We start from the raw sequence: 17,239 nt of genomic DNA, 5'->3' as shown, positions 1-17,239 counted from the left end.
TCGTGTTTTACTTTTAAAACGGTTTTAAAGGGGAGCAATGGTTTGTGAATAAAACAGAAATTTAGTTACAATACCATACAATTTTTTCAGTGTTGTAAATTTTTTTAAAAAAAATATTGTTTTACCATTAAAATCGTAGTGTAAATATCTAATATTATAGTTAGGAGGATCCAAAATTTTTTTAATGTTTTGTTCAATTAATGATATATTCGATTGTACGTAAGCGTTTTTGTATTTTATTTGAGTTAACAAGGCGCAGGTCGTCAACATGTAACTTCCCTTTTTGGTGTATAACACAATATCATTTTACATTATAAGGTGTTATACTTTGCTTCTGATCTAGATTATTTGTACAATCTCATATATATCTTTTCTTTGTATATGACGTTAATTGTTGGTACTATACTACTATCAGACAGAAACCTGATGTTCACCGACTTAAAAAAATTATTATATTCGAGGCCAATGTTGGCATCACATAGACAATGTTGGCATCACGCCATCATTCCTCTAAGAACATCTTAATATTTAAGGAGCTACAAAACGAGGTGTTTATTTCTTACCTTAGTGACTTACACGATGGCGTTGATGGCGGGGAGATGTTTATAAGCATGAGGATAAAATCATCATTTTAAATTATCATGCATTGACGCCCAAATGTAGCTAAAAACGACCGAAAAGTACCCTGTAAATATTTGATATACATAATTTATTTATTATAAGCCTTTTTCTTCTCTATTCTTATACAAGGTTAGTTTATGTATATAAGATCTTCAATTATTGAGCTTTTACGAATAATTGATGCCTTACCTGCGCCACAAAATGAAATGCTGGATGCGCAAAATAATGGGAAGAAACACATTATTTATGCAGTGCGATGCTGTAAATCGTCGAAGGTTAAGACAAGGATAAAGGTGCGTAATCACCTTGTTGGCAAGTCCATATTTTAATGTAAAAACTAAAAGATATACATGAGAAAACATTGTCCTAAAAACTTTTTCGAAACTAAAAATCAAAACATGTTTAATGCTTCACTGAAGCCTTAACCCTAAACCAAATTATCTCCGCCTAGAAATACAGCAAAACCGATCACATGGTGGCTGGAAAAATCATGGATGAGGAAGAGCATTTGTAGGTGCGTTTCCATCGTAAGGCTTCTTAGAAATATATCAACAAAGTTCTGACTAATGATGAATCGATTAAAAAGTTTCTGCAAGTTTTATCTTACACAAATTAAGATTTTTCTTAACATCTAGCTACTTTTGATATTGTTTTCGAAGACAGATTTGCCTCTCTATTGTTTTAATTTTTGTTCAAACAGTCAAAAGAAAATGTCATTTTATACCTGTGTTAAAGAATTGACTGCACTGTACTGTTTTTTTATACTGGTTAAATACGGTGTTATCTACATACAACCATAGCTAAAGTTTAAAAAGCTGGAATAAAGCTTTAAGACGTTCTAATATAGCTATTTACATTGTCATTACATCTCGTCCAATTTGTAGCCAAATAGCTATCCTATTACATTTTTACAACTGCATTAGGAATTTGACCCTATAACTTTAATAACTACATACTAGTAGCTTCGTAAATAATAGGATATGGTCTTTGCAAAACGTCCAGACCTTCCCTTTTTTGGATGTCTGACTGTTCTTCCATTTTTAGCCTTGACTGCAAACCTATCAATAGGGTTTTCTTGTTTACATTTTGCTTTCAGATGTTTCCATAACTCGGGTGTCCATATGAGTTTGTATGTAGCGTAATCATAGATAACTGTCCAGCACATCCAACGATCGATAACCTGAAATCCATTAAGCTCATTTTCCTACCACCGAATACCACAATTTTCAATCGCAGAAAGTGAAGCCTCCACCATCGTCAATTGTCTTACAAAAGCAGGAATTTCAGAAGATCGACAGAAATCTGCCTAGACTGATGATGACGTTACCTTCAAGGCTCTTCAAATTCAGATCCAAAAAGTTGGCGACATTTATCTCTTGAAAAGAAAAAGATGATGATGATGAGGATGAGGTTGAGGATGAGGATGATCAAAAGTTGGTGAGATTTGGGAGGCATGCAGATCCTGTACGACTACATCCCATTTTGTTGGGAAGACATACAGCAAAGGCTCAAATCCTCGTCCATTGTTATAAATAAGCTCCCTATCAATTAAGAATTTTTTACATTTTTTACAATAAAATATGTTTTTGACTTCTTGGTGGCGAATGTTTTTTGGAAGTCCATTAAAATGTTTTGCAGCATAGTGTTCGAAAGTGTTTGTTTCGCGTGGGACTTGTAACATGACCTCATTACTCGCTCTTGTTGTTCTAGTATAGACTTTTGTCTGGATGTTAACATAAGATGGTAAAGTGACACTTTTTACACTTTTCGTGCAATCTTTTGTATACGAGCCTCAACGTACTGAAGTCAATGCGTCCACGCATGGGTAGCTATTTCAGATTTTTTATTACATCGACTGGTTTGCAGTATTTCGATAATACAAACGAGGCTGTTCGGTTCTGTATTTTTTGTAATCGAGTTAACTGATACACAGGTGCGTTTTGAAAAAGCGTGTTGCAGTAGTCTAGTTTGCTCAGGATTAGAGCTTCAGCAAGACTCTTCCGGATATAATAAGGTGTATACTTGCCAAGTCTCTTCAGTTGTTTCAGTTTCATATTACTCGATACAATAAGTTTTTGAATATGAACAGACCAATCTAAGTGTTCGTCAAAATGAACACCTAATATCTTGTATGTGTGAATTCGTTCTAGCGGTACACTATCTTTGAAGATTTTAATTACATCAGAGTTACGTAATTTGTGACGATCTGACAATTGCTTGGTGCTAAACAACATTAATTTTGATTTACTAGAGTTTAGAATTAGGTTTGACTGATTTGACCACATGTTGAGTTTGTCAAATAGTACTTGTACTTTGGATATACATGTTGTTAAATCCTGTAACTTAGCATGTTCATAAATTGTTGTGTCGTCAGCATACTGAGATATATTACTGTCTATATGTCTCTGAAAGTCGCAAACGTAGAGGTTAAACAGAACCGCTCCCTGAATACAACCTTGTGGAACTCCAAATAATACTGTCAGCAATGCAGATTTCCTTTCGTCAATTTGTACAAACTGTTTGCGTCCGGAAAGGTAACTCGTAATCCAGCTCAAGGAGCTCTCAGAAAAACCAAGATGATGTTATTTTCTTAGAAGGGTTTTAAAGTCCATGGTGTCAAATGCCTTAGAATAATCCACTAAGACTGCAAGAGAGATCTCGCTTCTATTCATTGCTTTAACTAGATCATCCTTCATTTTTATCAGGGCAATGTGAGTTGAATGATTACTTCTAAAACCTGACATCGTTTGTGAATAAATGTGATTTGTTTCAATGAAAGTTACTATTTGGATACTGACTAACCCTTCGTAAACTTTAGAAAGAATCGGAAGTACTGTTATCGGACGATAGTCATCATTACTTGAAGGATTTGATTTTCAATTCCGCTGTTAATGAGATGAATCAGTGGAGATGCTAGCAAATTAGCTACACGTTTTGTTAGTTGAACAGGAATTGCATCATAACCACTGGAGCAGTCAGAGCGTAGGGGTTTTAGCTCATTAAGAACTTCCTCAAATGTTACTGGCTTGATTTCAAATTGTTCGTTTGCACCATCAAATTTACAAATTCCTTTTATAAAATGTTTTAATTCATTTTCACTTGCAGGATTTGAGTTTGTAAGTCTTTGTGGGCCGTTGTGTTAAAATGAGAATTCAGTTCATCAGGGTCAGCTTTGATACGCTTTGGGTTTGGGTGGAGCACTCTATTGATACATTGTCACACCTCTTTTGGCTTTTTTGAACTGAAAGCAGGTTTGTAAAATGCTTTCTTTGATGACTTGATTTCAGATTTGATTTTTCCTCTAATGATACGGTAATTTTGCCAGTCAATCGTATCGTTGGATTGGTAAGCAAGGAAACGAAGCCATTTTTTATCTTGTTTGTATTTGACAAAGTCTATACTGTGTAGCTAAGGGGCTGGTGGCCTGGTCACTTTTATTTTTTTTGTTGCCGCATGTTCTTCAATGCACGACAACACAAGGTCGTTAAATAAGCTTAGCTTCTCATCCGGACACGAAACGGCATAAACGAGATACAAGGGAAGTTGTTCAAAATCTTGGACAAACTGATGCTCGTTAAAGTTCCTGTACAACGAATATACTTGTAACGTGTTTCAAAGCGCACTGTTCTTGCGTTAACAGTGACATATACTAGGTCATGATCGCTTATTTCGGGACATGGTATGACACTGTAGTCCATAATTTTATGCGGTATATTGCTAATCACGTGATCAATACATGATTTATTATTTCTCGTTGGAGTAACTATGTGTTGTTTCAAATTATAAGATTCGAGCATGTCGGTATATATTACTCCAGTCGGATTATTAGAGAGTATGTCGATATTCATATCTCCGATAATAATAACTGGCCCATGCCATACGGACGATAAACGGTTTAATAAATCGTCAAACTCATAAGTCCACTTAACCTTACTAGCAGTGTCAAAATATGGTTGCTATGTAACACATAATAGCAAACTACTGTGTTTGTTTTTACCTGCGATCTCCAACCATAGGTGTTCTTTCTCTGGGTATAGATCCATGATGTCCTTTCTAACTTTGTACTTTCGGTCATTGCGAATATAAATGAATATAAACGTTTACCAATGCGATTTCGAAATTCAAGGTTAAAGTGTGGAAGTGTTACGTGATCGATTAGGTGTTGGTTATCAGTAAGCCAGGATTCCGAAACACATATCACATCGAATGGGTATGTGTTCATAATTACTTGGAATTCATCAAAAGTAGAAGCTAATGACTGTGTGTTAATATGGGCGATTTTTAGTATATGTGATTTTTCTTGTAGCGTTTGACAATGTATATCATCAGTGCTTTCGTCGTTGTAAAAATTCGCAGTTCTAGTGCTAGTGGTAGTAGTATCTAGACCTTTAGACGAGTGGAACGGGAGTTGCGTTAAAGTACATTGACATATCCAATCACACAGTGCAGTTGACGTCATTTTCTTTTGCAATGTTAGAGATATTGGAGCACATAGTGCATGTGTCAAATTTTGACATATTGAGCAAAACAATCTCTTTCGGTTGGTACCAACTCCCTTAAAACAAACACTACATTTCGGTGACGTTTTGACAGTTTTCTGCGTGTTCGTTCGGAGATTAGATAATCCTTTACGGAGGGTAGGTCCCGGATTCGGTTCAATATCTCCTGATAAGATAATTTGGTATGACACGCAATGATTACTGTAGTATTGTACACTGCTTTTGCTTCTTTTGATTATGTGCATTAGTTTCTTTTGTTATACCGACATTCCATCCTCTAGGTGCTAATGATAAATTATTGCAAATTGCAGATGCTAATACAACGATATAAATAAATGATAACGATGCCATTGTTACGTTGCGATGTCCCAGATGGAGAATTAAAAATAACAAATACAACTAGCCGTTGTTGCTACTGACAACAGTGTTGATGTAAGAACTTTGTGTGATAGCAAGTCAATGATAATAAATTATGATAATAGAACTTATGATTTCAAAGTTCACAATCGTCTAATGTAAGCCATAACCACGAAAATAAACCAACAACTACAAAAGACAAATGTTCGTTTAGTTTAACTTCAAATAACTCTGTTAATGATAAATATTTTTTACTGTACTCATAAAAACAATTCTCCTCTGAACAACACGTCCGCACTCCACGGCTGAACAACACGATTCCGTCTCTAAGATTCTATTTTATTTATAAAACAACAACTTGTACTTAGCTTATAATTCGACAGCTCCTTTGTGAGTGTTTGTGCCTGCAAGATTAGGCCCATTGTACACCATCACAGGTTATTATGCAATTTTTTTATGTTACCAACCTAATAAAAATATATACTAGAGCATATATAAAATTTTTGTTTTGCAAGGTTAGATTTTTTTATGCAAAATATTGATATAAGTTACCTTAAGCATTTTGTGTACATGATTACCAATAAATGATTTGACCATGATATGCCTGCCTCTGCACATTTAACCTTTTAAGGATTCGTCGAGCTTTATCACTAGCATTATATCCCCCTTTTCAAGTTTGAAGGAGTCAGTTTCAAAAGCAACAATCTCTTTTAACTATTAATTAAGAGATAGTAACTGTTGTTAAATATATAACATAATTTAAAGACAAATTTGTGAAGGAATCAAGTTCCATAGCAAATTATGCTATTTTTTATGAACTATGTGAAATCCAAATTGTGTTATTCTTGCAAGCGTTGAAGTGTTGCTCATCCTGTCTGCAATTATTATTTAGATAATTTCGCCTTCGTTTATATATGGATCTAATGTCAGTCTTGTTGTCTGGTTCCTTAAAGTTTGTTTATACCTATATTTTATCTAGGTAAAAAAAAAATTGTTCTAAACAGGTTGCGCATGCGTACTCTGAGTGTCCGCTCTTGAAGTCCGGCTAAATGAACGTGTTTTGTGTGCGTTTGTATTGACTCGTAGCCATCAAGAGAAAGACATTCCATTGTTTTTTAGTTTAACCACCCATTTAGAAAATGTGTGAAAATACAATTTATTAATAATTAATGTCATAAAAATACAGGGCTCGTTAATCTTCTGGCCCTGCTGCGTTGTTATCCCGCAATCGTTCTGCTTTTCTAAAAACAACTTTGGATTATATGATGAACTATGATTCAGCAACTGTGCCGCTGAAGTTCAATTTTTTTTCAATTTTTAAGACCAAAAATGTTTCTTTCCATAGAAACCTTTGTTTCATTAAGAATATTCTCACTTCAAAGAATAAAATTAAACACGTGCACGCCTTTTTTAAAGAACAAAAATTTTGGTTGAGGCTCAATGTTGCTTAGTTTTCTTATTTTTACACATTTAATGATTTGTAACTTGTATCTATCTTCTTTGAAAGCCCACGCTCACGTTTTTACTTGAGGTATGATCCAGAAACTTTTTTTTTAATTCCTGATCTCTTTTCTTTTCTTTTTGTTTTTATTTAACCACTTTAGGCGGGTTTTCGATTAACTGTCGAAACATTATGAATTGCTTTACAACCCTTTAAAACTATGTTATCGTGTAGACACTAAATATGTTCTAAATACGTTACTTAAACCGATTATTTGTTTTCTTTCAAAATTGTTTTTAACAGCAATACAATGTATTTGAATTTACATGATAGGTTCTCACAAAGAATTCTACGGTGGCCCATATGTGACATCATTAGATTATACACCCGCCCTATTTTACGCCCCACCTTGTCTACTTTATTTGCACTTATTTAGTTCTATGAATTTTTTTTATATCTGGTGGTATTTGTGTCCAGTTGATCTGAGTTTCCGTCGAATTTTTATAATGTCGGCGATTTCAATCATGTGTTCATGTTTCTTTGAATCACATTGTAATTTGTTTTAAGACATAAACATTAACAGATGTGAATACGGTGGTAACTTCCTAAAACAAGGCTTTTCAAAAGAATATTAAGTTGGTACTATAGTATTTTAAACGAGTTGATATATGCTCACTATAGACTGAACTTTGTTGATGCAATATCAAATAGAACAGATATTACGCTAAAGTTGTTGTTTTGTTGGTTTTTTTTTGCTAATTTTATAAGGTAACCTGTTTTATTTAGCATATATATTACATATACCAATTTAAACAATCATTCTTACATATAGCTAGTTTACAGTGGATATAGCTAGTTTACAGTTCGGCAAATGGAATGCTCAAGAAGGACACTTTAATGATGATAATTGGTTCAAAGGGTTCTGGTTTTGTTATCCTGTATGGCTTATTAGCAGCGATTTTTCTGTTTACCACATTCTCGAATAACACCATTGCTAAGTTTCCGAGCGTAGTTTTGATCTCAAAGCCTCAAAAAATCTTTAAAGAGTCACATGACTGTTCTAGTGTTTCCAATTGGCTATGGCAAGTTACCCATCGCCCAATTTTACCTTTGTTGGGATGTGCATGGGGAAAAGAGAATAGAACCAAGACAATGCAAAAAACTTCAAGATGTAATGAAAATGGATACGTATTTACCAACAATCGATTCGGTACAACCCATATTTTTCCAATTCTGCATTTAAAGTATACATTGTTTTCTCCAGAGTGTAAATTTAAAATTTTTAAACCTTATGAAAAAACATTGTTTTTAAGAAACAAATTATGGATTCATCTTGAAGGAGATTCAGTAATGCGTGATAATTATTATGATTTTAAAGAATATTTTACTAATACGTACTCCATAAGAGAGAAAATCATCCAGAATAGCAGCTTTAGCGTTAACGACACACTGGTATCATTCTCTTGCAATATCAGAAACTTTTCCACTGACTGCAATACGTTGATAACTTGGAAATTATTTTGCAATCAATACCAAAAACCATACCCTGATGTTTGGATATACAACTCTGGCCTTCATGATATTCAGCATTTTAGAATAACCAATGAAACGTACAAAAATAAACTGAAGTGCCTCACAGGACATGTTCACGCAAAAACATTGGCTTTATTTAAACTTACAACGCCAATTGCAAACCCGATTTTAAAACAGAAACGTTTCGGATTAAACCGAATCAAGGAGTTAAATGATATAGCTGCAAAAACACTTGATAAAAGCATTTGGAAAGTTATTGACGTCTGGGAGATGTTAAATCAAAGAAAAAAGGAGCTAACAACAGATGGAATCCACTATACTGGAATTGGAAGCAAATGGACTGCCAATATTATTCTTGATGTGATTCAAAAGCATCTGAAATCTACAGAGGCTGTAGAAAGTCTATAATTTATAACAAAAATCTTTTTAAAGGTCAAAATACACGGTGTTATTTTCAGTACGAGTTTTTTTAACTGTTACTTTGTTCGTCTTTCCAGGGAGGGCAAAGAAAAACAAAAGGAACAGCAAAAGTATATAAATATAATTGCTTCATACAAAACCCTTAACATAATTTACATTTAACAACTCGGCCTTATTTAAGCATTTTTTTCTACGTCCTCCTTCGGTTGATTCTCGTTGTTAAATATATATCTAACTGGCCTGTTGGAGACTAAATTACCAGTATCACTGGTGAGTTTGACATCATCATTGTCCTCTTTGTCATCATAGGCTTTGTTTGAATACATCGCATTAAGTTTGTTGTCAAAGTTTTGCAGTTCTTTGTTACCTTGACGTCTTCGATGGCAAAAGTATATCACGACCATTAGGATTGCTAATATCACTACTAAAGGAATGGAAACTCCCAAACCAATTTTTAACTCTGTGTTCGGTTTTTCAGCTAAAAAAACAGTAACGTGAGTAGAAACAGGTATTAAAAAAAATATTTATCCAACTTGTTGGTATATTTTAGATTGATATTAATTTTATGAAATGGACTATAATTAAAATTAAGCATTCTTTAATTCATGGTGACAAACAATCACGGCAGAAGTTTTGGATTTTAACTTGAGTTCTTGTTTATCTTTTCTAAAATGAACAAAAGTTAAACCATTTTCATGGCAGAACTCAAGTGGTAAATTACATAACAGATTTTACGTTACATTATCTTAATTAGGGGACCAAATTTATTGCTGAATGAATTTGTGCGGTACTTATTTTGCTGATATGGTCTATATCGACATAAATAACTTTCGCAAATATTTGAATAATCGGTCATCTAAAAATATTTCTTTTGCAATACTTAGAATTTCTTGTAAAATACTGGTAATATTTTGCTCACGTTCAGACACATAATTAGTAAATTCATTATTTCTTAAAAGTTCTGTTTCTTTGTAAGAAAAAAGTCATTTATTTGATATAAAAGAAAAATATATTGTCTATAAGATAATATAAATATGATATTTATTTTTTTTTTCCAGATACCAGAGTTGCGGTCATTTAAGTAAAAAACAACAATGTAAATTAATGGGTACTTGAAAGATATTTATAATATCTCACGGACAATTAATTTTGCGTTTATATTCAACTTATAATTTGTAAAAAAAACAGAAGTTTTGAGACATAATGAATTTACTGAATATGTGTCTAAATCATTACAGTATCAGTATCGTTAATAAAGAATTTCAGGTCACTTATCAGCAAAAAATTTTAAACGAATTGTTTCCTAGTGTTGAAGTTTTAAAATATGAACCTGCCATTGTCACATTTATTTGCACCATGTTGTCGTCAAAATATTACAAGAATGGCGACGCGTGGAACTAAAATGGTCAATCAGACTTAATGAACTAGAAACGTATGTATTAGTGTCTTTTGTCATGAAATAATTGCCATGTTTTGATTGACAAAATATAAACAAACAAAGAAACAAACAACACTTACTGATGCATGCGTAACTGCCGTACTCATTTTTACAACTCTGATATGTACCATTACACAACGAAACCTTGGAGATCCGACATTCATCAACATCGATACACGTGGTATTATCATCGTTAAGCGTGAACCCGTGATCACACTCACATAAATAGCTTCCAATGGTGTTAATGCATGTCCCTGGACCACATGTGCTACTAAACTTACATTCGTCTGTATCCTCGCACTTTTCGTTTCGTTTAGTGAACCCCTTCTTGCAATCACATTTATTCTGGTTGCAATCGGAATTCTCAGTACAGTATTCCAATCTGTTGCTAGTGCATTGGTAACATGAAGCACCAACCTTAATGAATCTGTCTTTACAAACACATTTGAAACTGCCAACTGTATTAACACAATCCTGGGTTTGTTTACTGCAGTTGTTTATCTGACTGGAGCATTCATTAACATCTTCGCAAGACAACTTTCCATCGCCTGTAAAACCCTCCTTGCATTTGCATTTATAGGAGCCTGGAGTGTCTATACAGTCGGCATCAGCATGACATTGATAAGTGTCTTTTTTCGCGCATTCGTTAATGTTGTCGCATTTCCGGCCGACGCCATTGACATCGCGATATCCACTATTACAGCGACAGTTGTAAGAACCAATAGTGTCAACACAAACGGCGTCTTTGGAGCAGTTATTATTAGATTCTATACATTCGTCGATGTTTGAGCATTTAGTTCCATCGCCAGTAAAACCCTTTTTACACAAACATTGATATGAACCAAGCGTGTTGAAACATTCTGCGTTAGCACTGCATGTAAGCTTAGTGAAGGCACATTCGTCCAAATCTAAAACAAGAGCATCTCAACGCTTACTGAAGAATTGGGTTGTTATTAGTTATACTGCTTAAATCATCTAAAAAGATAAAACTAAACCCCAAGTTGCTGTTGTTATTTTTAAGGGAAAATCTCTTAATGCGTGGCTTAAAATGACTTTTGTTTTAGGTGTTTCCCGGATGTTTATAATTCAGTTTTAGCTGTAAAACTTATTTTGCTGGGGGAGAGGGGCGCACAATATTTAATACGCAAGATTAAAGCGGATTTTAATTTGATTTGACAGTTCTAACAGAAGAAAGAAAAATATATATCATACCCACGCATACGTTGAGCCTAACATATCGTTGTCCAGCAGGACATTGGCATCTCCTGCCATACATCGTCACTTTGCATATACATGAAGATGATGATTCAGTACATGGAAGTCCAAATGCTGGAACGAAATAATTAAGATTTTATATACCAACATTCTTATACAAGATGTTATAATTTTTGTTTTAAAGATAAAGCGACATGTAAAATGTGTAAAGGGCCAGCAGTCCCAAAGAAACTTAAAGAAATACGATTTAATCAAATTAAAAGAGAAAAAGTTGAATATTACGGTAAACAAATTGTTGAAGAAACATCACTTAAATAGCAAAAAATATTAAACCTTTGGTTTTAAATTATAAGATTTCTAAGCGCTATAAAATAGCGCTGTCTTCAACGTATTACAACAGTCTAAGAACTCGCAATAGCTCTGCGTACATGCGCAATAGATCCACGTTTTGTTTTTACATGAACGATTGCATTGGCAAAGTATGGTCAGCTTTATTGAAATAAAAACTAAGTTTTATTCGGTCCATACAGACCATGTAAACATTAAGCATGAAGCCAGTATGAAGATTTGATTTTTCTAAATACTTTAATGCTTTTACCCTCTTAGTGTAATGAAGGCTTTACCGATAGGGTGGACTTAATCTTAAATAATAATTATGAATTCAAACTTACTTATATGCAGACCATTGATGACTTCCAACAAAGTCATTTCATCCATTTGCCTTTCGCTTTTGCCCAAAGTTTTTGTCAATGTATTTAAGCTCCTGTCGAGCAAGTTAGCTAGATCGTTTGAGCCTGACCAGGCTACTATATATTTCTTAAACGAATCTTTTTCTTTCATGTTGTTTTGAGCGATTATATCAGTAATACTAGATTGAAAATCAACTGCATTTTCTGCCAATGTTCGCAACGATTTTATTGTTTTTAACATAACGTTGTGGTGTGGTAGATTGGGCGTTACTAACTCAATAAGTTGGTTCATGGTGAATTTGCTTACATTATTAAGCGGTGTAACCAGTGCACCAATATCTTGAGCTTTAGCAGTGTTAAAAAATTGTTCCCCGTCAGAGTTGAGATTATACAAGCGGAAAATCTTTGTTGCGTTTAATCCATAGATTTCTTCAGATAAAGAAACAATGTTCGTAGTTTGTAATTGGCTATCATTGATACCAAACATTCTTTCCACTCTTTCCAATTTTAAATTTCGTAGCGTATCCACGTTGTTATCAAAGGCGGTATTAAATACAGATTGAGTCATTCTGTTGTTAAGTGAATCGAGTATCACTTCCGGCGAAGAAATCCTCCATTGATTTAAATTATAATCAAACTTAGCTATTTCGTTTAGTTTTGGGTATAATGATTCGAAGAGAACAAACTCAGCATCAACTTTCACCTGATCGTTTAAAGGAAAAAGTTTCAGCAGAATTTGCCAATCTAAATCATGTATGGTTGTTAAAAGCGTATGAAAGCTTTTACTCTTTAAGTCTTTTGCATTGATACCAACATTATCTGCAAGCAAAACCAAAGGTTCTTTGTTTTTTTGTGATATTTCATTAACTCTCTTGACAGCATCAGTCGTATAATTAAATGCAGCTTTGAGTTTCGTTTTATTGAACATAACTTTAGAAAGAACATTGATTTGGCCCATGTTCAAGTTTATAATATTTTTATTCGGCATAACAATACCATACAGCCTGTCAGCAACTACATCAAATTTTTGAAGAAAACAGCGCTCGGATATACTATTCAGAGTTTCCTCTTTATAGTTTGTTTGTGGAACGTTTCCATGGGGACCGGGACATGTTTTACTCCATTCATAGACACTCGACCGGTATCGCAACATGCGAGTGATCAACTTTGTTATATCATCATAAGTCTTCTTTGCTCCGTTGAAATCACCATGAAGATTTTGAGATATCAATGTTGCGAATTTTTCGTTAACACTGTCAAAGCTAGAATGTGTAACAAAAGTTAATCTCTCGTTTGTTTCTATACCAAATGACTTTATCACCTTCAATGTTTCTTTTTCCTGCAGTTTCTGTGTTAGTTTGAACACATCCATGTACATTGCATTCATGTAAGGACCATTAGGATTTGGAACGAGTTTGATTTTTTTCGCGACATCCGTTTCCCCATATATGCCTTTTAATAGTTCGATTGCAACATTTGTTCCTTGGCTAGTATAAAACGCTGTTTCGTTTATTAGATACTTCATCGGGACATTCCAGAAATGAGTTACATTATATTTTGGCATCCGTTGCATAATCTTCTTAACTGTGTAATTGCGCACATCAACATTGTCTCTACTTAGAACATTCGCGTTTTCGAAATACGCGTTTACACGCGGGAACCAAGATTGTCCAGTTAAATCAGTGATTAGATGTTCAAACGTTTTTCGCTCGAGGCGCACTTTGTCGTAATCTTTCGCGTTTGCTAGTTCACGAAGCGTCTTGTCAAATATAATAGGGAGGTCTATAAAAAAGAAAATATATGTAAAATATGTAATACAAGTTAAGAGTGCTGTTGCAAGGTAAACGTGGCATGACTGCTGCAGCTTCGGAGTCCAGGGGGGGCGGTTACAATATTTTTACAAAAACCATGGCGGCTTATTAAAGGTGCACTTCTGACGCTGATACATAAAAAACAAAACACAAAATACAGTTAAAGAATTCCTTAAATGGAGAATAACAAAGGAAAACCAGAACACGATAGAGTTTGAAAGTTTTTGCGTTAAAAGTTTAAAAATGCTCTTATTTAAAAGTACCTGAAAGTTACGAAAAAGCAACCATATCAGCAGATTTTGCATTGTTCACCAATGTTGCTTAAGGTTGTGCCTTTCAAAGTTTTAGCTGTTGTTGCTTAGCTGTTGTTGTTTACATGTTGGTTAATAACTATCTACTTGGGGAAGGTCAAATTTACCTATTCGCTTACTCTCTCAGACTAGTTCTTCTAGCAAATACGTTCTTCGCGTGAAACCTTTATAACTTTGCAGCCATTTTTTTTGGCAGAATACAAAATCTTGCTATGAAAGTTTTAAATTGTAATGGCGCTAACTTATTGGTCTGCCTGCTAAAAGAGGTTTTAATGGTTATAGGCCTGAAAAACTTTCTTAAGAACATTTCTTGGTCAAATTGTTTAAATTTTATAGGAGCACAGTGAAAATTCAGTCTAAAAATAAAAAAAAAATTAACGACCTACCTCCATCGCGGAATGAGTATGAAGTGTCTAATTTATAGTTAAAGTTGTACGTATTCACACATGATAAGAAGAGGATCATGGGTATAAATAAACGCATTGATGCCATGGCGACAACTAAAATATAAAAATACAGGTATTGCATAAGAAAGATATTTTAAGAAAGAAAAATTATTTTCAAAATTGGTGCTTATTTATAGGCCGTCGGTCAAAAGAGCTCTGGGGACGAGGTTGGCCTACGATATAAAAAAAAGTTAAAATTACAACATTATGTCCAGGATTCTTAAAAAAAAATTTTGCGGGAATTTAATTTTGGAAATAAAATTCAATTCACAATATTTGCCATTTCTTTTCTTTTATAGATAGATTTTTTAACCAGAAATTTGTTTTGGAATGTCTGGACATTTAGTCATATATTTTAAAACTCTATCGCAGCCTTATTTCCAGAGCATTTTGCCTTTTCGATAAATTTGTGTTTTGTGATAACAACTCACTGCCACAAGACACTGGGGATAGGGTTAATTGTACCTCTACCATGCAAAAGAAATTCGCACTAGACTGAGTAAAAACTTCACAATGAATTAACCTACACTTTCGGATGTTATGAGGGTAAGTACAAAAATAATAAATGCTAGCAAATGTGTTTCCACCACGTGAGGGAAGAGTTGTTTTTTTTATATGGAGCAAGTGCAACCTCATCCGCAGGTCTTGTTAGGTTTTTTAAATTGAGGCACGAGGTTTGAGCAAGCGTTATTTAAATCTAAAGTCATCCTCATTAGTGAATAAAAATATGACTGCTTTTGCTATCAGAATTTAATACAGGGATGAACTGGTTGAGACTAACCTAAAATGAGCTTGGATCAATCCACTAAAAAATTCATGTATATTAAAGTTAAATTAGTTGCATCAAATACAAGATCGCTGAGGTAGAGAGCAACCTCGTCCCTAGTGCGTGGCAACCTCGTCCCTAGGGCGTGGAAAAGTAGGAAGATCATAAAGCTTGATGGGTGAGTGCAATAAACCGTGGGTTAAAACTTTTTTATAGTGGTATAGGTAACCATAACACAGAAAACTTTTGCATGTCAGCATTTAAAATATTGTTGTGGAAATCCTTCAGTTGTTGTTGTTGAGGAAAGGAAGTAATCAAGCTTTTATTGCAATGACTGAGGTTATCCTAAAGTGGTGTCTTACAAGACCCCATACGGATATTTTTTGTACTAGTCGTTAGCCCGTGGAAAAACCACGGGTTCGCCCGTCTTTTTTATACCGCATTGCGTGCGTTTTGTTACTTGCGCAGCTAAGCTACCATTTTGCGTGACAGACAGACGGACGTACAGACGTATACGGGTATTATAATATAGATTTTTTTAGTATTTACCATTCCAATATTTTCTTCGATGATTATAAACTTTTTTTCTGTGATAAGTTATATAGAAATGTTGCTTAGGAAAATCCATCAGTAGCGTTTGAGATTCACAAGTTTGAGAAAAAGATATACATGCTGAAATCCATTATCCGATATTTGACTATTAATAGTGATTTTTGTTTGCAGGTTTGTGTAAAAGTGAAAATTTTTAAATAAAATTAATTTGGGAAAAATAGAAAGAAAAATGTAATCACAATTTACAGTAAAATCTCAACACTTGATTCTACCTTGAATGATATATTTTCCTTGTTTGTTGTGTTTTTCAGTAAAATTTCATCTTTGTCATTCTTCTAATTTTTTTACCATCTTTAGGCAGCCTCGTAATTCTTAGAAAGTTGCTTTTATACAAAAAACTGTATTTCTAAACTCGTGTTAACCTGACTGTATGTAATTCACCTATTTCAGTCAAAATCTCACTTGAGTTCGGATCAAAATATCATGTGACTTTGTCCTTAACCAATTTGGTGTATTTTTGGGAGGTAAACAAAGACTTTGGTCAAACACACCCAAAGAATGTTTGAATCAAAATCACATAATAAATTTAGGCGAGTGTTCTCTTTCCCCCCCAAAAAGTGATGTGATTCCAGAATAAGACCTCAAGAGTATTTAAACAACTTAGAGAACAGATACAACATTACGTCAACATTAAAACGCTTTTTTGGTTTATTCTATTCAACACGAGACTCATGCTAAACAAATAAATAAAGAAACATACTAACTCTATTTAGTTACAAACATTCACATGCGTCGCACAAATCAAAAGCACGAACAACTATTTCAGGAATAATAAATTTTTTATTCTCTTGAAACAACAACAAATCGATGTCTCGTAACAAATTTCATAACTTCATTTACTTTTTTGTTTAATTAATTTTGTGCAACGCATGACATAATTAACAATGCGTCGGTCTGTCATTGTTATGTAAGATTTAATTGACACTGCTTGTCAAATTGTAATTAATTACAAAATGTAAGGTTTAGTTTACACTACACAAATTTAAGCACATATCAACACAACCGGTAAATAGATAGGCATCTAGTTTAACTTAACTTTTATCATATATTTCAAGCAGGTTACGACTTCTGTGGTAAAAT

General features: G+C 33.8%; 1 protein-coding gene across 1 annotated transcript; it reads right to left on the bottom strand.

Annotated features, from left to right (window-relative positions):
- Positions 1–8,982: 8,982 nt before the first annotated feature.
- Positions 8,983–16,959, bottom strand: LOC130622302 (uncharacterized). Its single transcript, XM_057437752.1, has 6 exons — positions 16,864–16,959; positions 14,722–14,835; positions 12,196–13,995; positions 11,522–11,638; positions 10,390–11,217; positions 8,983–9,349 (listed from the first exon to the last, which is right to left on the bottom strand). The coding sequence occupies exons 2-6, from the start codon at positions 14,825–14,827 to the stop codon at positions 9,048–9,050; spliced, it is 3,153 nt and encodes a 1,050-aa protein (XP_057293735.1). The 5' UTR covers positions 14,828–14,835; positions 16,864–16,959; the 3' UTR covers positions 8,983–9,047.
- Between the last annotated feature and the right edge of the window lie 280 nt (positions 16,960–17,239).

The sequence above is a fragment of the Hydractinia symbiolongicarpus genome, chromosome 12, assembly GCF_029227915.1.
Source record: "Hydractinia symbiolongicarpus strain clone_291-10 chromosome 12, HSymV2.1, whole genome shotgun sequence".
Classification (NCBI taxonomy): domain Eukaryota; kingdom Metazoa; phylum Cnidaria; class Hydrozoa; order Anthoathecata; family Hydractiniidae; genus Hydractinia; species Hydractinia symbiolongicarpus.
The sequence above is the reverse complement of the archived record's forward strand: the minus strand, read 5'-3'. Positions and strand labels throughout refer to the sequence as shown.